This window comes from Bos javanicus, chromosome 27 (assembly GCF_032452875.1).
Source record: "Bos javanicus breed banteng chromosome 27, ARS-OSU_banteng_1.0, whole genome shotgun sequence".
Classification (NCBI taxonomy): domain Eukaryota; kingdom Metazoa; phylum Chordata; class Mammalia; order Artiodactyla; family Bovidae; genus Bos; species Bos javanicus.
The window spans coordinates 28,484,126-28,508,966 of NC_083894.1; the positions used below are offsets into that span (position 1 = coordinate 28,484,126).

A 24,841-nucleotide genomic window follows, 5' to 3' on the forward strand; every position below is an offset into this window, starting at 1 on the left:
GTGTTCCCCATCCTGAGCCCCGCTCCCACCTCCCTCCCCGTACCATCCCTCTGGGTCATCCCAGTGCACCAGTACAAAGTAGAACATGGGGCGCAGACTTTTAAATCGAGTTATTTTTTAAATAATATTGCTTCAGATAGAACATGTTTATTCACTCTGTGGTAAGTATTGTTTAAAACGAAGTATTGTTTGGGTAGTGATTTGTTTTACTGTTGTCTTTTTTTTTAAGTAGTCAATTGTTGTTTCTGCCTCATATTTAAAGTTTTGTCATTTTACCAAGAAGTCAGAATTCTGGCATTTATCTCATTTAAAAAGATGATGAGAATCTATCATTTGCCACTAAAAGTAGGAGGAGGGAGGAGGGTTCAGGATGGGGAACACATGTATACCTGTGGCGGATTCATTTTGATATATGGCAAAACCAATACAATATTGTAAAGTTAAAAAATAAAATAAAAAGTAGGAGTCTAAGATTAAGAGGCATCAGAAATTATGTCATACAATGTAGGATTCTGAAAGAAGTTTGGAGAGTTTCTAAAGAACTTAGAAATTTAACTGGGTATTTTAGAGGAGTTTAACTGCAGTGAGATTACTCTTTGATTATCAGAAACTTTTCCATGATACACAAATGGACTTACAAAGATACGTGATATATCTAAGGAGATATTTTTTATTAGGTGGCCTAGAAATGCAATGGCACCCCACTCCAGCACTCTTGCCTGGAAAATCCCATGGACGGAGGAGCCTGGTAAGCTGCAGTCCATGGGGTCGCTAAGAGTCGGACACGACTGAGCGACTTCCCTTTCACTTTTCACTTTCATGCATTGGAGAAGGAAATGGCAACCCACTCCAGTGTTCTTGCCTGGAGAATCCCAGGGACGGGGGAGCCTGGTGGCTGCCGTCTATGGGGTCGCACAGGGTCAGACACGACTGCAGTGACTTAGCAGCAGCAGAAATGTATATGGAAAGCTTGGAGCTTCTTGAATTTTATTTTCATTAGGTAAAGTTTGTTTTTTATTTTTATTTCCTAAAGGAAATAAATTGGCCATTTAATTGGTCCAAAGGTATCAGAAATGGCAAACTTTAAAATGTATCTTAGTTATAATGGAGTGATACTCTAGTAAATTAAAATAGTAAATTAATTCGAATTATTGCTTATTAAATATTGAAAAGTAAAATTATCCTTTAAGATGATTTCTCTCTCAATTTTATTAAACTTCATTTCCTAAGAACAGTGATTAATTGACAAGCTTCTGGTCATTTGATCAAGTTTTTAACTATAAATTCCCCATATAGGAAGAAAGATATATTAACAGAATAATCTACAGGAGATAATATGTTAAATTTTTTATAATGTTCTGTACAACTGTTGTCTTGCATTTTTACTCAGAGATACATTTTGTCAACCTGCAGAAATCTGTGTCATTCAAAAATAAGGTAACTTTGAGAACAAGTCATAATTATTTATAATTCTCAGCCTACAGAGCTATAAGAAAGAAGGAAGCTGCTACATTTATTTTTTTTAATGCTGTAAAATCTAACATATCCTCCTTCTGATAAAATGTGCCCGGAGGAACCCACCTTGTCAGACAGGATATTTTTATGGTAAAGTATGATATGAAGGGAATATAAAGAAGAGTAACTTTACATATACCTGAGAAAAAAATTAAGTGGCCATAATAGATTTTTTATAAATTATGTACATTTCCCTCTAGTTGACCTAGATGAATTTTTTCCTCTTCTCTCCTTGTAGAAGCTTCTTAATTTCATGTCCCTAATGCTCCAAAGCAGAAATACATCTTTGTTCACTCAAGCTATCTGCAAAAAAATAAACCACACAAAGAGTCCTTGGGTATGTTTTAGAATGAATAGATCATGGGGGCAGGAGAATTAGCTTGTATGTGCAAATGAGGCTGTGTGAAAGCAAGATAAGCTTTAGGAAGAAAATAGGTAGCTCAAGGGCACATAAGCGGTTTATTCGAGCCTTTATAAGTGTCTTTACGGTGCAGGTAAAGGGAACTGAGATTTAAAATTGTTAAGCTTAGTACAAAAATAGGAATGAAACATCACATCCACTCCGTGTGTACACATAGGAACAAGTATTATGGCAAATTTTTCTGCTCTTTTTTTTTTAAGTTTCTAGAATGTTGGCTGTGACCTTTTGGGTAAAAAGGGTATCAAGGATAAGTCTAACTGAAGTTTCTGGTAGAGTGAGACTTCATGAAGAATAGGGTCAGCTCTAGTCTACATAATTTTTAAAAGGTCATTCTCTCCCACGTTTTTAGAAGAGGTGCAGACCTTGGTATATTTTATTAAAGAATGAAAAAAAAAAAAGAAGAAGAAAGTAAGAATGAAGAAGAAAAAAAATTTTGAGTGTTTTAAAAACACACAAACCATCCCCAAACTTTCTTTATAATTTTATTAAAGGCAAATTTCAGACATTTTTAGGCAGTCTCTTTAACAAAAAATGTTTTTAATAAAACAAGTTTTAAGTGTCAAAAAAAAGGATGTTTGAAATTGTAAGGGAAAAAAAAGTCTTTTTGTAATCAAAGAATAAAAGTGAACTCTGTATTTTGTTATACCCATATGTTAGATCTATCTTCCAATGCCCAGCCTTACTGTCTTGGTGACTTCCTTGCTCTTGCTTCAGACAACAAGCTTGCCACTTTTAACTGTCACGGGTGTCTACATCACTTCCCAAACTGGAATGTAAGGTCTTGAATGAAGAAATTTTGGTTTGTGTTTCCATTCCAATAACACACCACGATTCTGATTCCTAGGAAGGATTTTTTTAAATGGAAATGATCATTAATAGTGAGATGATTTTTCTAGTTAGATTGTCATAATTTCTAAAAGTTGTACATAGGTGTAATTATTGGAAAACCAACTAACCTTCAATCATGAAAAATATATTTAAATATTTAAATACTTTTAAATATTTAAAAATCAAGGTTGAATAAATTCACACTGACAGATCACATTGACTTAAATCATAGATTGAAGGTTTCTTCCATTTATGATCAGTTTTTTACATGATGATTTATAAGACTGTTTCACCTTGTGTGCATGCGCTCGTGTGTGTGTGTGTGTGTGTGTGTGTGTGTGTGTGTGCGCGCGTGCTTAGTCACGTCTGACTTTTTGTAGCCCCATGGACTGTAGCCTGCCAGGATCCTCTCCTCTGCCCATGGAATTTCCTAGGCAAGAATACTGGAGTGGGATGCCATTTCCTACTCCAGGGAATCTTCCTGACCCAGGGATCGAACCCTTGTCTCTCGCATCTCCTTCATCCATAGGCAGTTTGTTTACCACTAGAGCTACCTGGGAAGCCCCCGTTTCATCTTAGATGGGATTATTGCAAATTATCTGAAAATCTACAAGTTAACTGGTTGGTCGCTGTTCCTCCCTGTGGTGCTGAAGAGTCATTTGGGAGTGAGGGAATGCCACAGCATTAAAAAGGTGGATTTTTCTTTTGTTATTATTAAAAAGGTAATAATGAAGTATAATAATATTTTTTAATGAAGACCTACCATGTGTCAGGTACTTTCATCTGAGAACAGATAGTATTTGTCCCATTAGGTAGATGAAGACACTGAGAGGCTTAGATAACTCAGTATTTGTCAAGGTTATTTTAATATCTAAATTCCACACCAGCCTCTCTGACTCCATGTCCACTGTTCTTTTTGACCACTGAGAGTAGAGGTCGAGGTGAACAAAAAAACCTTCAGAAGGTTCCTTTTGTGACCTCCATCATGTGTCTCTAAGGCCATATAATCATTGCAGCTACCTTTAAATACGCTCTTTTCCCCTACTGAGATCACTTGGACCAGATCAATTCTATGGATCAGGGTTCCTGAACAAGGTACAGAAATATATATGCACATTTACTATGATAAAAGGAGTTAAAACTAGATGGTTTTTGGTAACAAATTATATTTGTTAGATACTTGGATAATGTAGACCTGAACTGATGATCCTGTGCTCAGTCGCTCGGTCGTGTCTGACGCTTTGTGACCCCGTGGACTGTAGCCTGCAGGCTCCTCTGTCCATGGGATTCTCCAGGCAAGAATACTGGAGTGGGTTACCATTTCCTTCACCGGGGATCTTCCTGACCCAGGGATGGAACCCGCATCTCCCTCATGGCTGGTGGGTTCTTTACCACTGTGCCACTGGTGAAGCCCATGGGTAATATAGAAGGAATTCCATAAACCATTCCTCCTCCACCTAAAAAAGTATCTTGTTAAATATTAAATATCTGAAACTCAGTTTGCTCAAGATAAGACTAAGCATAGTATGTGCTATGTAGCTTCAACTACTTGATTTTGATGATAATTTTCAGTTTTTTTGAGATACAGAATAAAAACCATAGCTTTTTGTTTATATATTAGAGTGATAGGGAAGGCTATTTGGTTTTAACAGTTCCTTCAGTAAATTTTGTGTGTGTATTTAGACTGAAATTTTTTTGTCCATCCTTAGGGTCTTTTTCTCCCCAGGCAAGATGGCATTCTCATGCCCTGCTGCTGTTAACATTTAGCAGGCAGCCTTTTGTTGCACTGTGGTATAAATTCCAAGTGCCTGACAATGATTAAACAGAAAATGAAACTTGAATGGCACTACCTCAAAATCTACTTAATGTCATGTAGGTATCGCTGTAGCAATATATCAGTTTTGAATACATGAAGAATAAAAAATTTTGGCTTTTTGTTTGGGGCCAGATTTACTTTTCTTTGAAATCAAAAAGGGAAAATATACCAATTTGCGCAGAATCACTAAAACAGTGAAGTGGAGTTATAAATAGGGTGGACTATACAAATACAGAATGAATTCTATCTGAACTTGAAACGCGATACTGTACACCATGCCTAATGTATAGCAGTTGTAATTTTCTCATTTGTATACTGATTCTATTTGTTGTCATTCAGTCACTAAGTTGTGTCCAGCTCTTTTCCACACCAGGCTCCTCTGTCCTTCAGTGTCTCCCAGAGTTTGCTCAAATTCATATCCATTGAGTCAATGATGCTATCTAACCATCTCATCCTTTGTCATCCCCTTCTCCTCCTGCCTTCAATCTTCCCCAGCATCAGGGTCTTTTCCAGTGAGTCAGTTCTTCACATCAGGTGGCCAAAGTATTGGAGCTTCAGCTCCAGCAACAGTCCTTCCAATGAATGTTCATGGTTGACTTCCTTTAGAATCGACTGGTTTATTTATTTTTTTTAATGTATAACTGTAATTAAAAAGCAAGCACTCAAGAGTGATGAGACAAAGAATTAATTGGGATTACAACTCTTTCTGCATTGACTGCAAAAGCTTGGTGATCCGAATTGTGCTTCAGTGGTGAGCTCAGGACTCCCTGCAACCCCCAAGGCTCTTCTTTACCATTTGTTATTACTTAGCTATTTTATTTGGCAGGGATCCCTTCAATCTCATCTTCTAATGCACTGGCAAGCTTCCTGTCGCCAATAGCTTAGAGCCTACTACTGCTGGGGTAGGCAGCATAGCCGAACTTTCTAGCTTCTGCATCCTTATAAATAATGCATCTGGTTTCCTGTAACTACATGAACCCTTAGACTTTGGTAGGCATGTCGCTGTTAGTCAGGGAAAAAGAGTTGGGAGATGAACAGTTGTGGAAATATTTGCAGGCAGTTATTGTCACTGATTGGAACCTGACTCGATCATATATGCATTAATTACTGGGTTAGATGCTAATGGAATGCTTATGATATTTATAGTAGACATAAACAAGATATATAAAAAGAATATCTTTGCTGACTAAACTACACGCTTAATTTAACATGGAAAGTGCTTGTAATGTTAATCTAGGACCTTTCAAAATTCTATCACCCATAATTAGATCTAATTTGCTCCTCATTTTAAGAACGTCTTTTAGTTTGCACAGAATTCATTGACTTTTTGGGTGTGTGCAGACTTGTCCTTAAGAACAATAAGGAGATGAGATATTGGGTACAGATAATACCTGATGCTCCAAGTATCTTGATGGTGTAACACACTGTTGGATTTGAAATGAAGAAGGGAAAATACTATGTTAATGAAAAATGGGGATTTCCCTTGTGGTCCAGTGGTTAAGACTCTGCCCTCCACTGCAGGAGGTGTGGGTCCAATCCCTGGTTGGGGCAGCCAAAAATTACCCAAAAACAGTTAAAAGCAAAGCAAGAAATGTACATCATAGTTTTAACACTCAAGTTGTTACTTTTAGGATTAAAAATTAATGTTTTATTTTTGAACACAAAAGATATTAGTACTTAAACAAGAGACACCATTTTTTAAAACTGAAAACTGTTTTTGCAATGTTCTTTCAAATGCACCTTCAGACAATGTTAATATAAAATAAGAAAGTTTCACCCCAGTATATATCCTTCTCTTCATTGAATATGCTGTCACTGGACATTCACATTCTGACAATGTTTAGCTTATAAACACTTATAAAATTATAAGAATAAAATATCTAAATTGATTTAGATGTTGAATAAGTGGGTTTCTCTATATATTTTCATCAGAATTAATTGAAAAAAGGAAAAATCATGTTTCTAATTTGATAAAGGAAATTAATTCTAATCACTTTATTGTTGGTTTCTTTAATAATCATCCATTCATATTTGAAGAGCTGATATATTTATGAGGATAATAACATATAACTTGAATAGTAAAACTCACTTGGTCATCTTTAGTCTTGCCAAGTCAGCGCTTTTGCAGAGACTAGATAGTTATCAGAACTAATGTTAGTCAAAATGTTTAATACTTATTTCTTCAAATAACTTCCTTATTGATTACACTATCTTCTACAAGAAACCAGTTTTTTTAAATCAAATCATCAGATCTCTATCTATATGTATGTAATGTGGTTTTTTCTTTTTGATGTTTATGTTTTGAAATGTCAGAATTTCTATGCATTTAAAACATTTCCTGAATAATTCAGGAAACTTGTCTACCTAAATTTAAAACTGCATTGGCCTCATCAGTAACTAAGAAGCCTTCATCAAGAAAAGGGACTTCCCTGGCGGTCCAGTAGTTAAAAGACTCCACACCTCCAATGCAGCGGGGCATGGTTTCAGTCTCTGGTTGGGGAACTAAGATCCCACATGCTACATGGTGTGGCCCCCAAAAAAGATAATAATAAAATGTATGAATATTTTTTAATTTTACTCTATCTGCCAGAAACAATCAAGCAATAAAGTTTTTTTAAAAACTTAAAAAAAAAAATCAACCCACCATTAATTTTCTATTACAGCCCAGTTGGGTTGATGGGTGTTTTGTTTTGATATTAATAGTGACTGAGAATGAAAAAGATGGATTGTGTTTTTCTAATAGCATAATTGTCACAGTAATTCCAAAGCCTCTAGGGCATGGTCCTTTCTGGAAAGGAATTTCTGCATTTTTCTTCCAATACTCATCAAAACAAAACTCTTCAGAGGTAATCGCTTTCATAACTGGATCCTCAGTGAAGGAAAATCTGAGAAACTTATGCATGCTTATACAACAAATAGTATTTCTTGCTGGGCTCTTTTTTTTTTTTTCCTTTTAATCACTCCACAATGTGTCTGCCACACAAATAGAATCTATTCTAAGACTGCGGACTCTCACTTCTGCAGTGCTGGCATTTGTGCCAGACTGGGATTAAGAAAACGAAGTTCCTTTTTAGAATATAACACCTTGGAAGCAGGAACCACTGCAGTCCCTTCCCTCTTCTCAGTTTTGTGCAGGGCCTGGCACATATCGTGTTGTTCAGTCGCTAAGTCATGTCCCACTCTTTGTGACCCCTTAGAACGTACTAGACACTTACCAAACAATTACTGAATGAATTAATGAAATTCCCAAAGGCAGTAGGGGCAAAATCAATCTAGAACACATCTGGAAAATCTGAGAAAGAGCACACATTTTAAGAAATACATGGGAAATCTTGTTGATGTATGACAGAAAACCACAAAATTCTCTAAAGCAATGACCCTTCAATTAAAAATAGAAATAAAGTGCCCAAAAAAGAGAGAAATATATGGAAAATCTATGGCAGAAGAGTCATTAAAGACCAAAGTTTCGCTTTTCAGTTTAATATGAATAATTTTGAACTTGCTGTAAATGCACAATGTTTTCAAATACTGATTTAATTTCTCCCAAGTAATCATTGAAAGAGAGAAATTAAACTTTCCTGCTGAACTCTGTTGGAGAAGGCAATGGCACCCTACTCCAGTACTCTTGCCTGGAAAATCCCATGGTGGGCTGCAGTCCATGGGGTCTCGAAGAGTCAGACACGACTGAGCAACTTCATTTTCACTTTTCACTTTCATGCATTGGAGAAGGAAATGGCAACCCATTCCAGTGTTCTTGCCTGGAGAATCCCAGGGATGGGGGAGCCTGCTGGGCTGCCGTCTATGGGGTCACACAGAGTCGGACATGACTGAAGCGACTTAGCAGCAGCAGCAGCAGCAGCAGCTGAACTCTGCATTTATGGTATATCTTCTTCTCTCATCTTATTCACAGAAGAAATAGGCAACAGAGGGGCATCATACTGTTTATAGGTTAAAGTTCTTAGATTCATGGGCTTCCTGGAAACATCATTTGAATGAGTGGGATTCATCATGGCCAGAGTCAAGCCACACAGCAGAATGAAATGGATCACCCGATGTTGCAGATTAAATTCTGGTGCTGGGAAAAAGTGCACTGATCTGAGAAGTAAATCTGAAGTGGAAACTGTGATATGCATGTGAACTTTCACCTTCTCATGATTTCATTTGTTCTTATTTTCTTCTCTTCCTCCTATCCCCACTTCAGTCTTGTTTGAGTTCAAGTTCTGTAGAGCTCAACAGAAAGTAGTTTCTTATGTCATCAATGATTTTTTAAATTTATTTTTTATTGAACTGTAGTTGATATATAAGTTACAGACGTACAATATAGTGAGCCACAATTTTTAAAGGTTATACCGCCTTAGTAATTATTATAAAATAATTGCTAAGTTCCTCTATATTCCCCGTGTTGTACTGTATACCCTTATAGCTTATTTCACACGTAACCGTTTGTACCTCTTAGTCTTCCTACCCCGTATATCCTCTCCCACACTGGTAACTGCTAGCTTGTTCCCCGTAGCTATGAGTCTGCCTCTTTTTTATATTATGCATTTTTTATGTTCATTTGTTTATTGTATTTTTTAGACTCTGCATATAAGTCATATCAGACAGTATTTGTCTTTCTCTGTCTGACTTATTTCACTTGGCATATATTTACCCTCCAATGACTGTTTTAAAGTCTTCTTCCATTGGTTGCACTTTCCAAATGTAATTCTCAAGAGGAGACAATGATTTACAATCCTGAGAGTGAGGACAGCAAATAAGGAAGGACTGATGGGTATATGGAGAAGGCAAAGGCACCCCACTCCAGTACTCTTGCCTGGAAAATCCCATGGACAGAGGGGCCTGGTGGGCTGCAGTCCATGGGGTTGCTAATAGTCGGACACGACTGAGCGACTTCACTTTCACTTTTCACTTTCATGCATTGGAGAAGAAAATGGCAGCCCACTCCAGTGTTCTTGCTTGGAGAATCCCAGGGACAGCGGAGCCTGCTGGGCTGCCGTCTATGGGGTCTCACAGAGTCGGACACGACTGAAGCGACTTAGCAGCAGCAGCAGCAACAGATGAGTATATACAACTTGCCACAATATCTGACCTGCTTCTGTTTTTTACAGTTAGCCTTCTCTTCTGTTTTCCAAGGTGACTCAGACCTTACCACTCTCAAAATTTGAATCATGTTGTCTCTCTCAGCAGATTACCTCGCTTACTGCTTCAGAGAAGAGGGTGATTATGGGATGGAACTTCTTTTACTTTCTTGCTACCCAATCTGTAAGCCTCAGCATAATGCCAGGCACGTAACTGGTCACTTAGTAAACAATTTTTTGGTTGGATGGGTGGATGGATAGGTAGATAAATTAACATATATCATGGGGCTTTAAGTTACTTTCATTATATAAAATACAGTGGCCTTAAAATTTGAAACCTGCTTTTGAGAAGCAGGTCATCCTGAGGTTTTCCATTTTTTCCCACCAGACCGCGAAAAGAAGTTAGTTTAAATGCTGAGCAGCAAATTTCCTAATCACTTGCTGTATGCTGGCAGAATTACAGTAATATCATTTCAAGTTGGACAACTCAAGCATTTAGCCCTGATTTTTGACAGCATACACATCACTAAAATAATAATTTCTGTACCCATTTTTTTCCCCAGCCGGAGGTTATTTTGAAACCTCCTGTCTCCAGGAGTAAGTACAGCTAGTTCTAAGCCTCAGATCCTTAAAAATGTTTTCTCATCTTAGAGATCTCGCTCTGCTGTTCTTCTGCATCACCCAACGCTTAGGTAGCTTAAAAAATCCTTAAGTAGTAGTACATATCTCAATAGATTCTTTGGTATTAAGAGGTATGAATGGTTAACAATAATTTAACTTTAGATAGACCCATACAAGGGGCTTCCCCGATGGCTCAGCCGGTAAAACATCCACCTGTAATGCAGGAGACACAGAAGACACAGGTTCAATCCCTAGATTGGGAAGATCGCCTGGAGAAGGGAATGGCAACTCACTCCCCAGTATTCTTGCTTGGAAAATCCCATGGACAGACAAGCCCGACAGGCTACAATCCATAGGTTCCCAGAGAGTTGGACAGGACTGAAGTGACTTAGCATGCATACCCAGACAAAACCTGGAGTCTTTTTGTGAGTAAAGGGAAGGCTGATGGGGATCCAGTTGGACATGGATACATTTTAGGTGCCTTTAACATCAATCAGTGATAGACTGTAGTAAACATTTGGAAGGACGTGGTGATAGAAGAAAAGATGGGACTAAATCCAGGTATTTAACCTGGGGTTAAGGAGGCTTAACCTGAGGATGGGCTATTTGTCTGACCTCTAGTGACAGAGTCCTGGCAAAGCCTCAGGGAAGAATTTTTGAGGAGCACTTCAAAAGATTTATGTTTCATTTGAGAAGCCTGTCTAAAAGCCCTTTGAACCATTTAAGTTAAGCTTTCCCTTCTTACAGGAGGTATGTGGGGACAGAAAGAAGCATATGGTTGAAACTCTCTGCACTGCAGTGTTATGTAAAAGAAGTACTTTTCCTGCTAGGTTAAATTGCTGTACGTGCCTCTTGCTGTCAGTGACATGATTTAGTTAAATACAGATGCTTTTAGAGGGGCTTTGTACTGCATCATAAATATTTAATAGTTTTATAAAATTTCTGTATGCCAAACTGGAAGGCAGATACAGCAGTGGAGAAACTCAACTTCTGCATCAAAGCCTTTGACCTCACAGTGTCCACTGACCAGTTGACCTTTGAAAAAGATATCTTCAGGATGGGAGTGTCGTTAACAATAAAAGGATTCTTTTTTTTTTCCCCAACAAAATGAAGTTTACTGTCCAACCCTTCTGATTTTGTCAGTAGAATGAATGTTACGATTTCCCTGTTCACATTATTCATAGATGTTTCAATTCCCTAGTGATTAAAGAATCACATTAAGCAAAATCTCTTCTCAATAAAGGAATGGTATGGAAGGAGGGGTCAGGAAGAGATCTTAGATTTTCTGTAGCAGCTAATGGTTTGTCATAGATACTCCTTTGCCATTAGATAATGACTCAAATTGTGTGACTTATATTCCTGATATAATTTTGGAATTCATCTTAAAGTAAGTGTGATAGGGGAGGGTAGGTGGGGAGGGCTTATGCAATAGAGGAAAGAAAATAATTCAGTGAAGGTTACTGAATGTAAGATTGGTAGATTATTTGTTTTCTTTGGCATCAGGTTACAAGGTTTATGGGCTTCCCTGATAGCTCAGCTGGTACAGAATCCGCCTGCACTGCAGGAGACCCCAGTTCAATTCCTAGGTCGGGAAGATCCGCTGGAAAAGGGATAGGCTACCCACTCCAGTATTCTTGGGCTTCCCTTGTGGCTCAGCTGGTAAAGAACCCGCCTTCAATGCAGGAGACCTGGGTTCGATCTCTGGGTTGGGAAGATCCCCTGAAGAAGGGAAAGGCTACCCAGTCCAGTATTCTGGTCTGGAGAATTCCATGGACTGTATAGTCCATGGGGTCACAAAGAGTTGGACACGACTGAGCGACTTTCACTTTCACTACAAGGTTTTATAATAAAACATATGATATATGTCGTGGTCAGAAATAGCCATGAAAAAATCTTTTTAAGTTTTTCTAGCATTTTTATTATGAAAATTTGAAACATATAGAAAAGTTGAATGACTTGTGAACAATGTAGGCCATATCTCTAGATTTTACAGTTAACTTCTGCCACAGTTGCTTTGTCAAATGTGTATCCATTTATCTATCAGTCAACTTTTTATTTTTGAGGCAGTTTGAAGTAAGTTGCATTTGTGAATGCATCTTATCCCCAAATATCCCAGCATGAATGATGTACATGTTTAATTGCTTTATTTAAAATAATGTATGTTTGATGGATTATGTCAACAAACAGAACACGTGTTTCCCTGGAATAAGTCATCATATTTGGACCTGGAATTTTTTAGTCATCGTATTTCAGGTTTTAACTCAGTCATCAGAAGCCTTCCTTTTCCTGTTTCTGACGATCACGCCTTCCCCTGTCCCAGATTTCTAATTCTCCAGATTAAAAAAAGATGTAACCCTGGCTCACCAATTCTCAGATTGACATTGTATGTGTTTGAATCACTGCAGTAATACTGGACTGATCTCTATTTTTTTTAAAGATTTTCTTTGGATGTGGACCATGTGTGAAGTCTCTATTGAATTTGTTACAGTATCACTTGTGTTTTATGTTTTGGCTTTTTGGACACAAGGCATGCAGGATTTAGGCTCCCCAACCAGGGATCTAACTGTACCCTCTGCGTTGGAAGGTGAAATTTTAACCACTGGACCACCAGGGAGTCCCCTGATCGCTATTTTGGGGTGACAGTCTTCTTTCCAGAAGATAAGCTCCATTTTATCCACTAGAGTCTCTTGATTCTACACCTTCCCATGGAAGTGATTAAAGCCTACATTTTGCCTACATTCTGCACTCTACATCCCTTAGTGATGAAATGTTAATAACCGAGTCTAAATATGAATACTGGCTTCTTAATAACCCCCAGAAAAAGGGTCTGAATATTCAGTAGAGCTGTGACCAAAAGCAGTCAGAGGAGCATTAAAAAGATTAAACTTTCAAGTAGAAACAGTCACAGTAAAAGTTCACGTAAGGTATTGCTATAGGGATAACTGAGGGTAGTGGTGATGAAATTGAACCGTTCACTTTATGGCAGTTACTAAAGGGTGTCTATATGGTTAGTGAGAAACTAAAAAGCTTCACTTTGTAGCAATGAGTTGAAAGGGGAGGAGCAATATCCTTGACTTCTAGTCTTGTCTCTGAAATTAATGTTGGTGCTCCAGGCAGATTATTTTTTATCTCCAGAGATCTTTTTTGTGTAAGATAAAATTCATGGGTCAAGGCTGTTCCAGCTCCAACAGTCAGCCAATGAAAAATTTAAAACCTAATTATTCTCAAGATGACAGTTCATCTTTGCATTAAGCCTACATCCTTTCACTCCAGATGATTTCTGAGATAGAAAAGATACAAGTCATTCTTAAACCAATCTAACTAACAATACGTGGTGTGGTGTGATTTATGATAACAAAGTTTTGAACTGGAGTTCCAATCATAAGATATTTTTGTCTTACAATTTTCAAATTCATATTTTGAAAGTAATAAAAAGTGTCCCACAAGGCAGAAAAAGTTTCCACCCCTTGAACTGAGACACTGCAGAAAATATGGAGCTGGCATCTGATTTTAAATGGAATACTTCTGCTTGTAAGAGTATCATAAGGCTTATGACCTTACAGCAGAATTGCCAGTTAGATGGCTCACTGGGATGCCAGATCAGTTCTAGAAAATGCATATATTTTTATCCCTCTTTTTTTTTCCCTTTGGCACAACTTTGCATTTTCATTTTAATTAGCAAAAAGGAGAGAGAACTGTGTAGATTCTGTGGAAAATGTATATTTTTAAGATGTTTCCTCTGGCTGAAGTCTTCTCAGATGTACAGGTTTGGGTTGTGTTGAAAAGTAGAACAATTCAGATCATTCCCTTCCCAAGCTTCCCTTATTTCAGGTAAACTGAGGGTTTATTTTACACATGGCTTTTTATGACATTTCAGAGTGTCTTGAATAGATGGAACTCTTTTGTAAGTAATTCACAACTGCCTTCACATGTGGACCATCTCATGCTTAACAGTTTCTGTTTGAAACAGAAGATTTTCAAAACAAATTAACAGATTGCTAGGGCATTTGTAAGGGTGATGTACTCAATGCATTTTTTTTTAATTCCTCTGGAGATCAGTCAGCTGATCAGCAACCCAACTATAAACAAATAGCTAGTGCGTAAGTATAAATCAAGTTCAACAACTTCTATTTTTTGAAACTGTACTGAATTGTATTACATTTGCATTGATTTTCATGTTTAGTTAATTATTTATTATATTTAATTTCTCTTACTTCACCAAAGTATAGCCTTTACAATTTTCCTTAAATACTATTATACATATCCATGCACTTAAAAATACAGAGTATTTCTTGTATATTGTGCAATTTGCCACAATACCTAAGAATATAACAAACAAAAATTCTCTGTTAGCTGTGTTGCTTTGTGCTGGGAGCTTATAGTAGTGAATATTAATGAAGTGAAGCAAAGATACTTGTTGAAGGTAACTAATTCCGCATGTATTGTCTAATAATCATGAATGACCATCCATCCATATAACCTCAGAGTAGTCACTATAAAGATGATTTTCCTTTTGGTTTTTCTTCTTCCCATCATACACAGTTAATTTAATATTATTTGCTTCATTCACACAAAGAAAACTCTATATGGTGTATCCATATAGACACGACTGAGCAACTGAACTGAACTGATGATGTATCCATGTCTTTTAAGATATTTTTTCAATAGTTTTTACATCCTTTCAGTTCAGTTCAGTCACTCAGTCATGTCTGATTCTTTGCGACCCCATGGACTGCAGCACACCAGGCTTCCCTGTCCATCACCAACTCCTGGAGGTTGCTCAAATTCATGTCCATCGAGTTGGTGATGCCATCCAACCATCTCATCCTCTGTCATCCCCTTCTCCTCTTGCCTTCAATCTTTCCCAGCATCAGAGTCTTTTCCAGTGAGTCAGTTCTTTGCATCAGGTGGCCAAAGTATTGGAGTTTCAGCTTCAGCATCAGTCCTGCCAAACTACTTCCTTCTTTAGTAGTTTCCATGTTGATGCATTAACTCAGTAATACTTACTTACTGGCCTCTGTGTGCCAGGCATGTTCTAGGTAGTAGGGATGTGTTAATGGAAACAGTCACAAGTGCTGGCCCTTATGGAGCTCACATTCTGGTAATGAGTTTATCACACTTTCCATAACAAACCACACTGTGTTGAAAATACAGATAATTCAAATACCTGCTACTGTCTACCCATCTTTTGGCTTATATTTCTAATGTATTCTAAATATGTAAATGGAATGGCATTAAAGAATGAGAAATAATATTTTAAGTATATAAAATGAGCTAGAGTTATAAGCCTTTGCTCATTTTCTCATAAAACTTTTGTATTGAAATTCTCAATGACAGATCAATTTATTATATCCTTATTTGTGCTTTTGAGTTCCTTGGGATGTAATATTGCATCATCAACATCAATTTAGAGTCCATAGATAATTAAGAATTGTCAGAGATTCAATGCTACATGACCTGTTAGATTTTGTAGAAGAAAGAGCAATCTATACATGACAAAGTCTGATTATTTTAGTGCAGTGCACTGGAAAAACTGGTCAGATTGACTGTGTTTTCCTTTAAAAGTAAATGTTAGAGAAGCTGAAACCATGATGAGTGTGTAGTGTAGTATTATTTTTTTATTGAGTTGGAATTCACATAACATAAAATTAACCATTTTACTAGAAACAGTTCATTGGCATTTATCACAGTGATGTGCAGTGATCTCCGTCTAGTTCCAAACATGTCCAAGATAATATTAAAAGAAAGGTGACTTGTAAAACTAAGAAGAAAATCATTGTATATAACTAATGATTTTACTCATGGGGAGTGAGAAAATAATAGTTTCTCTCAAAGTAATCAGATTATAAACATGGGATTTAATAAAAAAAAAATCATGTCTGTATAAAATTCTCACATCCTCATCTTTGAGATCCTTTACTGTCTCTTGAACTGCAGCTGAAGATCAAAGGACCTAAACTTATAAAGAACAAAATGTGCCAGAGTAAATGGATCATTTGTTACAAAATGAGGACAACAGTCCCAGAGTCAGTATCAGACAGTCAATACAACTTCTCACAACATGATTCTTACAAGTAAGTCAAACTGTCTTTATTGAAATAATTTTCACTGGGTAAAAATAAAGGAGAATCAGAGTCTTGATTCACCCTCAAAGTGGGGAGAAAAATACTTGCCCAGTAAAGTGAAACGGGTTTCATCTTAGCCTGTTTAGCATTATGAGTAATATAGAAGAACATTGGCAAGCCCATGAATTTGGTTTGCCCCGAGAAAACTTTTCTGTTCAGGTGAAGAGAGAACTGCAGGAAAAACAGTTCAATATTGGGTTATTCCTAACTGTCCATCTCCTAAAAGGATCTATGCAAAACATAAGATTATGTAGCCTAACTTGACTTGAAGTAGCAGAGGAATTTGAGTGTTTTCTATTGGATGATATAATAAGGGGCTGCCCTGATGGCTCAGCGGGTAAAGAATCTGCCTGCAGGAGACATGGGAGATGCAGGTTTGATCCCTGGGTCAAGAAGATCCCCTGGAGAAGGAAATGGCAATCCACTCTAGTATTCTTGCCTGAAAAATACCATGGCAGTTGAGAGTTAATATAGTTGGGGTAACAAAGTTTCCCTAGATGAAAATAAATTCATAAAAGCCATATTTGGAAATAGTCATAAATTTGATAAGCATGTATCTGAACTGATCATTAGAAGATGTGAAAAAATAGAGTGGAGTATAGAGGGCATTTTAAATAGATAGATGGACATGAAAAAAGTCTACCAATTTATTAGAGGTGCCATGATTAGTGTAATTGAATTACAATTAAAAATAAAACCAAACAAAATGTGTGTATTGAATGGCTAGCATAGCTCTAGTTTGCAACAGCCAGATACTAATAGACCTGGCCTTCAAAGAAATTGCATTCTTCCCCATCCATCCTATATATGTCACATAATTAAGTAGTAACACCTGGGAAGATGTACCCCAACAAAAATAAAGTTAAAAAATGATGTATCTTTGACTTGGGACCATGAAGGAGTTCCATGGAGGGGCTGAGATGTGAGCTGGGGGAAGATTTTCAAATGGACGGGGAGAAGCTAACAGATCCACTTGAGTACTTGGTCCTCTCATAAGAAGCAGCAAGTTTTAGGGATCCTTTTAAGTCCTGAAGCTTTCTTGTGAAAATTGTGATTAATTCATTAGCAATGAATAAATCATTATAATTTATACATAGTCATCCTCAAAGATTGCAATCCAAAAAATGAAATCACTGCTATCATCATGGTATTAGATATCACAAAGTAAATTCTATGTTTTGGCCATAAACATACAGAGCAAGGGTCGACTTTTTCAGAGATAAACGTTTTCAGTGGGAAATAACCAATACACCAAAAAAAAAAAAAAAAAAGCAAAAGAGAAAGCAAGTTTATGTGATATGGTCATCCTCTTTCATCTCCTGGAGGTATGCTAAATATTTCTGATAATAAAATAAATAAAAGGGATGCAGATGTAGTAGCCTAGCTTGACTTGAAGTAGCAGAGGAATTTTAGTATTTTCTATTGGACGATATAATAGAAGGCTTCCCTGATGGCTCAGTGGGTAAAGAATCTGCCTGCAGGAGACACAGGAGATGCAGGTTCAGTCCTGGGTCAGGAAGATCCCCTAGAGAAGGAAATGGCAACCCACTCCAGTATTCTTGCCTGAAAAATCCCACGGACAGAGGAGCCTGGCGGGCTCAAAGGGTCGCAAAGAGTCGGACACACCGGAGCATAAGCACTCACGTATGCACAACATAATGGGATTGTTTTCTTCATTGAAGCTGGTTTAGAAGGAAGCTGGAATACTGTGTATCAGAAATATAAGTGCGTTTTGACTTGGTTCTGCTGAATCTCATTCTACATTACCGCAGAGCCTCTTGACCCAGGTTGACTTACTAACATTGACTTTAACTGTTGTGGTGGATTAACTGCAGTTGCAAATTCCTTGTCACTGTCTCCATCAAGGTTTATCTCCCCTTTCCTTGAATCTCAGTTGGCACTGTGACTATTTGGCCAATAGAATGCAATGGAAATGAGCCTGTACCACTTCCAAAGTCAGTCTTAAGGAGGACTGGCAGCTTGTGCTTCCTTGCTCTTGGGCTGTATCCTCTCAGAACGCAGCTGCCATGTGTGAGAAGTCCAGGCCACATGGAGAAGCCACATGTTGGTGCACCATCTGACAGTCCCAGCTGAGTTCCTGGCTGACATCTGGCATCAGCTGCTAGTCATGTGTGTGAATCTTGACTTTTTCAGCTCAGTTACACCTCCAATGGATTGCAGCCCTAGCTGATATCTAATGGAGCAGAAGAACCACTCAGCTGAACCCAGTAATCCTGCGGGCTAGTGAGATGTAATACAGTGGTTGTTAGTTTAACAACAAATGTAATGTGTTTCAGGGCAATTTGTTTCATAGCAATATGTAACTGAAATCCTGAGATCTTCCCAAGATCTCAGAACAGAGACTGTGGAAGATCTCTTCTATTTAAACTATAAACAGATCGTATGTAAATAACCTATGCTTAATTCTTGCAACTTCTAAAGATCACTAGGCAGAATTTTAGAAGGCTATTGTTCTGGAAACTTGGCACCTTTAAGTTCATTTAGCAACTACATTAAAGTAAAATTAAAATGCCTATTTCATTGTTACACTTTCTGGTTCTCTTATTTTTCCTATTGAAGTAATAGGTAAACAATATGTAATCAGATGCCTTCTTTTGATTAAGAACAAGAAACAGTATTATTTGGTAGAAATAGCATGAGTCACAATTTTGTTCAAAATCGGTGCTATTGGTGCTATTGTTTAAAAGCTATGTGTCCATAGCTGAGTTATATAAGCTGCCTGGGTCCTTTTTTTTTTTTTTTAAACAAAAAAGATAATATGTTCTGTATAGAATTTAGTGAAGATCAGAAATCATGTATGGCAAGAACCTAGCAGAGCGCCTGGAATCACAGTGGAGCTCTACAAAGGTAGCTTTTGTTGTTATAGAAGAGGTGGTTATGTGGTTTTAAAAAGGTAATAATAGTTTGTTTCTTGTTCATTGTTTGTTTAAGGGGACATGGAAATATGGGTGTTCCTGAGCTTTATTGAAGATGGAGGCTAAAGGGTTAAAGTGACATATGCTTGCAATTCTTCTTAAAAACATGTATGTTCTAGTCAAAGAAATTCTGACCTTCAATCCCATTCATATCATCCTGTATTCACTTCTTTATTACTAGTAAGACTTGCTAAAGGGATAAAGGCAACTTCTGACTCCTCGTCTCAAGTATAGACCTAATGGAGAATTCCTTTTATTCGTTACCTCCTGTCCTACTCCCGTTCTCAATTACATTTACCTTCCAACTGCATAGGAAGAAACACCATGGGAGGCTGGCTCTCTGCAAACTGATCTTAGCTCCAAGAAGCCACTTGCCTGTCCAGGGAGGACACATATATATCCCACAGTGTGATTTGTGTAGTCTGTCTCTTAAGTTCCTATCCTTTACATAATCCATTCTTTTCCATTGTAAGTGCTGGTCATCTTTAATATGATGGCTAGAGCAGTGTCCAGTAATTACTTTGTCTGCTGAATATGTTTGTTCTTAATGATTAAGGCAAGGCAAATAGTTGGTATTGGCGCAACTGAAGGAGCACTTTTCTTAATTACAGGTTACTCTTCTCAGTCCCTTCGGTTCCCTACCTGATCTGGGCTCTGAACTCTGTGTTAGTCTTTGAAATCCAGGTGACCTTGGCTGTGGGTGAAATGCCAATGTATGATACTTGCGTGAAATACTGGTTTGGTGCAGAATCATGAAATTAAGTACCACAAATTTAACCTGGGTGATATCTAAAGGAATTATAAATGATCCTAATTTAGCATAAGTATTTACTTGCCTAACTGATTTTGAGCGTTCCATGAATAATGATCATTAAAATCTTAATTCCTCTCAGTCTGAATTCTGTAAATACCTCCCTATAGATTTTCGATGATGTGAAATTTCATGTCCGTTGCTTGAATCTTTAAGAAAAATCTTTCTGCTTTCAAATCAAATAGTTAAAAGTTAGAAAGTGGGCATAGGAATTATTTTAAAGTACAAGTTACTGCTATATAAATGCAGGTTATGTAGAGGTGAACTTAAGGATAATTCATTTTGCCCAGAAGCTTGTCAGAGCCATAATTACAATTATGCAAATTGGTTCAGGCTTTTGTTGTTGTTGTTGTTAGTTATAGTACTGCAAACACATTTTAAAATATCAGTACCCTTTAAATCACTTATAATTATGGGCTAATTTCATTTTGAAAGAATGATAATATTATCTCATGCCCACTTAGAAGCTTAAAAATATTTCAAAGCAGTGGAGATTGTGTTTTACAAAATATAACGTGCTTAAAAAGCAGATTCTCTCCGGACTTCAACTTTAAATTTTATTGCTTCTGGGACTCACATAATGGTTATGTAGTATGGATTTAGAGACAGTTTTTAAGACTCCTATTGACATAGGTGAACAAAATGGTTCCTTGGAAACCATTCAGGTGTCCAGTCACAGTAAAGCGTGGATTAAAGATTCAGATGCAGACATGCAGTGAACAGGAGGGTCTGGACTGCCTGTCCTCTGTATTAAGGACAGTGCATTTCTTCCAGCCTTTTAACCACTGCTGTTTTAAAAGGAAAAAGAAAAGAGTCGGCAGTGAAACTATCTTTAAGGTAAAGCTCCTGAAACTTAACCCTAAAGGCGTGCTCTTATAGAAAAGTCTTCTTAATCCTTGCAGTGCAGTTATAGCTGAGGACATGTGGTATACATTACAGCGCTCAGGGAATTCAACCTCCGCAGTGTGGAGTCACAATGAAGGCTAATTTCAAGGCGAAGCGGGAGCCTCCTCTCTAGCTGTTACTTACTGCTGTTCCTTGTTGGCTGGACGTCAGTCCGGGACTGCTGTGAGTGGGACAGAAGGATGGAAATTTAAAGGTGACCAGTGTAGGTACATAAAGACCTCTCTTCCCTCCCTGAGCACCCCCTTCTCCAATGTATATTCCACACTTCATACTTGGGCATCACCAAGTCTTACCCAATCATTGCGACAAGGGCTGAAGGCAGAGCTGTCCATGGTTAGGAGGAAAAAAAAAACAATGTTCTTGCCGTTGGTTGAAACACCAGGCAATAACAGTCCTCTCGGTGAACAAAACTTATTAGAGGGCTGGGGACGGAATGCTATCTCTCTGCAGCAGGCAGGAAGAAATTGCTGTTGAAAAGCTTACCTCTCTAGGGAGGAATCAGATATCAGACTTTGCCAAGCCTCAGGTCCAACCCATAAGGTCCCACCTACATCCAACCCCCTGCCTCATCCTAGCTTTGTTAGATTGCTAGTATTGATCGCTGGCTTTTTCTGACCCAACAGTGGGTGCAGAAGAGAGAACCAGGGAGACTTTAGAGCATGGGAGGTGGGGATGGAAGATTAGGGCAGCTTTGGTAGGGAGGAAAAAAAAGAGAGAGAGAGAGAAGGAGGCTAGCCGGGTGGGGGCCATGGGGACTCAGCTTAACTGCTGTCTGCCTGCTTCTCTTTGATTTGATGGCCTTTATTCCTTCTAATTGGATAAAATAGGAAGTCACTGGCAGTCCCGCCTTGCTGGGTTATCCTGATTCTACTCAGACCAGCCAGCAGCCCCAGAGTGTGGATAGAGGGGTGGGGGTTGGGAGAGGAGGGAGGTAAAAAAGAAAGAGAGAGGGGAGAGAGAGAGTCTCTGGATGAGGAGGGGGACGGCAAGGGGAAGAGACTGTGGAGAAGGCAGGAGCCGCAGAGGAAGAAAGTGAATGAGCGCTCAGGAAGGACAAAGAGGAGTGGCTGGTGGGGTGGGGGAGAAGGCAGGGCGGCGAGCGCGGTGACCGCCCCTCCCGGCCGCGCTCTCGCCTCCAGCTCGCTCTGCGATGAGACGGTTCGCTGTGATGCTCGGAGGGCAGGCACCTGCTGCTCTGTGATGATTCAGCCCCTTTCAGCCGCCGCGCTCACACCACAGGATGCTGTTGCTACTGTCTCTGCTGCCGCTCCTGCCGCCGCCGCTGCTGCCGCCGCCGCCGCCGCCGCTGGTCCTGCTCCTGCTTTTACTTCTTCTGCATGACAGTTGCTTTCTCCATCTGAGCAGACCCCAGCTCCAGCTGCTCGAGGGGAGAAACATGCCTTTCAGTTTGGGCTACTGGTTTACTTAACCGACCGCCGCCACATCAGCTCCTGGGTTTCTCCGCTGGCCTCCCGTCTTCCTGACCCAGCCAGGATGGTTTGGAGAAGCATATAAAAGAACTGCAAAAGTGGCCCAGAAACAGCAGTCAAGAATTACAATATACTTTTATTTGGTTGTTGCTAGAGGTTTGTTGTTTTTTTTTTTTTTTTTTTTTGGCCTCCCCTGCCTTCCTCCTGAACTCCTCTTGCTTTTGATAATGGCCTTGGACTTGGACGACTTATCGATTTCTCCCTGTAAGATGCTGTATCATTTGGTTGGGGGGGGCTTTGCATGGTAATGGACAGTGTGAGAGGCCAGGCCTCCTGGAGGTGAGCCGATGGAGATTTATTCCCCAGACATGTCCGAGGGAGCTGCTGAGAGGTCCTCGAGCCCTTCCACTCAGCTGAGTGCAGACCCATCTCTGGACGGGCTTCCGGCAGCCGAAGACATGCCGGAGACCCAGACTGAAGATGGGAGGTCCCCAGGGCTCGTGGGCCTGACTCTTCCCTGCTGCGTCTGCCTGGAAACCGAGCGCCTGAGAGGTTGTCTCAACTCAGAGAAAATCTGCATCGTCCCCATCCTGGCTTGCCTGGTCAGCCTCTGCCTCTGCATCGCTGGCCTCAAGTGGGTGTTTGTGGACAAGATTTTTGAGTATGACTCTCCCACTCACCTTGACCCTGGGGGATTAGGCCAGGATCCTATTATTTCTCTGGATCCAACTGCAGCTTCAGCTGCTGTGTGGGTATCAGCCAAGGCGTACACTTCACCTGTCTCCAGGGCTCAGTCTGAAACTGAGGTTCGAGTTACAGTGCAAGTTGACAATGCCCTTGGGTCCTCCGAGCCTTCGGCGGTCCCCACCCCCAAGAACCGTATCTTCGCTTTTTCTTTCCGGCCGTCCACTGCTCCATCCCTCCCTTCACCCACTCGGAACCCTGACGTGAGAACACCCAAGGCAGCCACTCAGCCACCATCAACAGAAACTAATCTCCAAACTGCTCCTAAACTTTGTAAGTAGAGAGAGATGGGTGAGGATGTGTAGAGGAGATGGGTGGGCTTGAGGTCATCCGAAATGTTCTCTAGAGCGTAGAGCGGGGTCCTTGTCTTCTCGGAGTTGAATAGCAGGGTTTGGTTTAAGCGCATCATGTGACTGGGTTGCTCCGGGAGAGATGAGTGAAAAGACCTTACAAACTGCTGGTTAGAACTGATGCTATCACAGCAACTCCCTCTTCCTGGATGGTGAAATCTGGGGTGAGGACCCAGAGCTGCAGCATCTCTGAGCCATGCTTGACTTTCAGTTCCATTCCATTGGTTTCTAACACTTTTTGAAATGAAAACATCAGACCATTATATATATATATATATATATATATATATATATATATATATACTTATATATATATATATATATGACTTCTGTACAGTGAGTAGGATCCTGATTTTTTTTCCCCATATAAATTTTGCATTACCTCTCTTCACCTTTCTGTTATCCTTTGCCTTCCAGCCAGCCCAAGTTACCAGTTATCTTTCTCCATCTCTTCTTCTTGTTCCCTAAACCACTTCTCCCCACGTTTGTACTTTAATTGCTTCTTCCCAATACCACATGAAGTCTTAGATGTTTACAGCACTCACCTCTTACCAGCAGGTTGCTGTCATGCTCAGATTATAGTATAAGTTGCTGAGCACTTGTTAGGGGCAGTTTTATTCAGGATCTGGTACAATTCCACATGAAAGGATTTTCCCCAAATTAGGTTTTTTTAAATTTTATTCAAGTATAGTTGATTTTACAATGTTGTGTTAATTTCTTCTGTACAGCAAAGTGACTCTGGTGTATGTGTATATATATATATATATGTATATACACACACACACACACACACACACACACACATATATATATATGTATATGTATATATATTCTTGCCTATTATGGTTTGTCCAAATTAGTTTTGTCTTCTGGAATCAAATATTTAAATAGCTTCCTTGACAGTCATTAGAAAGTACAAGATTCATTAGTAAGATAAATCATTTTTTTTCAGATGCGTCTTTTTTGTCCATAAGACTGCAGCAATCCTGTTTAATAATCTGTGAGTGAAGAGAGCCCATGCTCTTAAAACAATACAGAGGAGTCCTACTGCCGTCTGTACTGGGTCGTTGCAATGCTTTATAATGGAAAAGTTGACAAGGATCAAACCATGACTAGTCAGATTGTTTTAAACGTCATTATAGAAGAGAGGCATTTTCTATAGCTTTTAAAAAAGTTTCTAATTTACTTTTGTTTCACTGTCTTATTTTCAGCATTGAAACTGTTTCCTTAGAAAAAAGTAAAAGATCAGAGAATTCTGTT

At 38.9% G+C, this 24,841-nt stretch overlaps 2 protein-coding genes across 16 annotated transcripts in view; both read left to right on the forward strand.

Annotated features, from left to right (window-relative positions):
- NRG1 (neuregulin 1) overlaps positions 1-24,841 on the forward strand; it is a 233,866-nt gene that overhangs the window by 85,488 nt on the left and 123,537 nt on the right. For 6 of the 15 annotated variants that reach the window (XM_061404424.1, XM_061404423.1, XM_061404425.1 and 3 more), the window contains exon 1: positions 22,832-23,504. The exons of the other annotated variants lie outside the window; for them this stretch is intronic. In XM_061404424.1, coding sequence (XP_061260408.1) covers positions 22,835-23,504 — 670 coding nt within the window. In that variant the 5' untranslated portion in view covers positions 22,832-22,834. Of the gene's footprint in view, positions 1-22,831; positions 23,505-24,841 lie in introns of those variants that run through there. 15 annotated transcript variants of the gene reach the window in all.
- LOC133239972 (uncharacterized) lies at positions 22,298-22,486 on the forward strand. The gene has a single exon (XM_061404440.1). It carries the CDS (start codon positions 22,298-22,300, stop codon positions 22,484-22,486), a length of 189 nt encoding a protein of 62 aa, XP_061260424.1.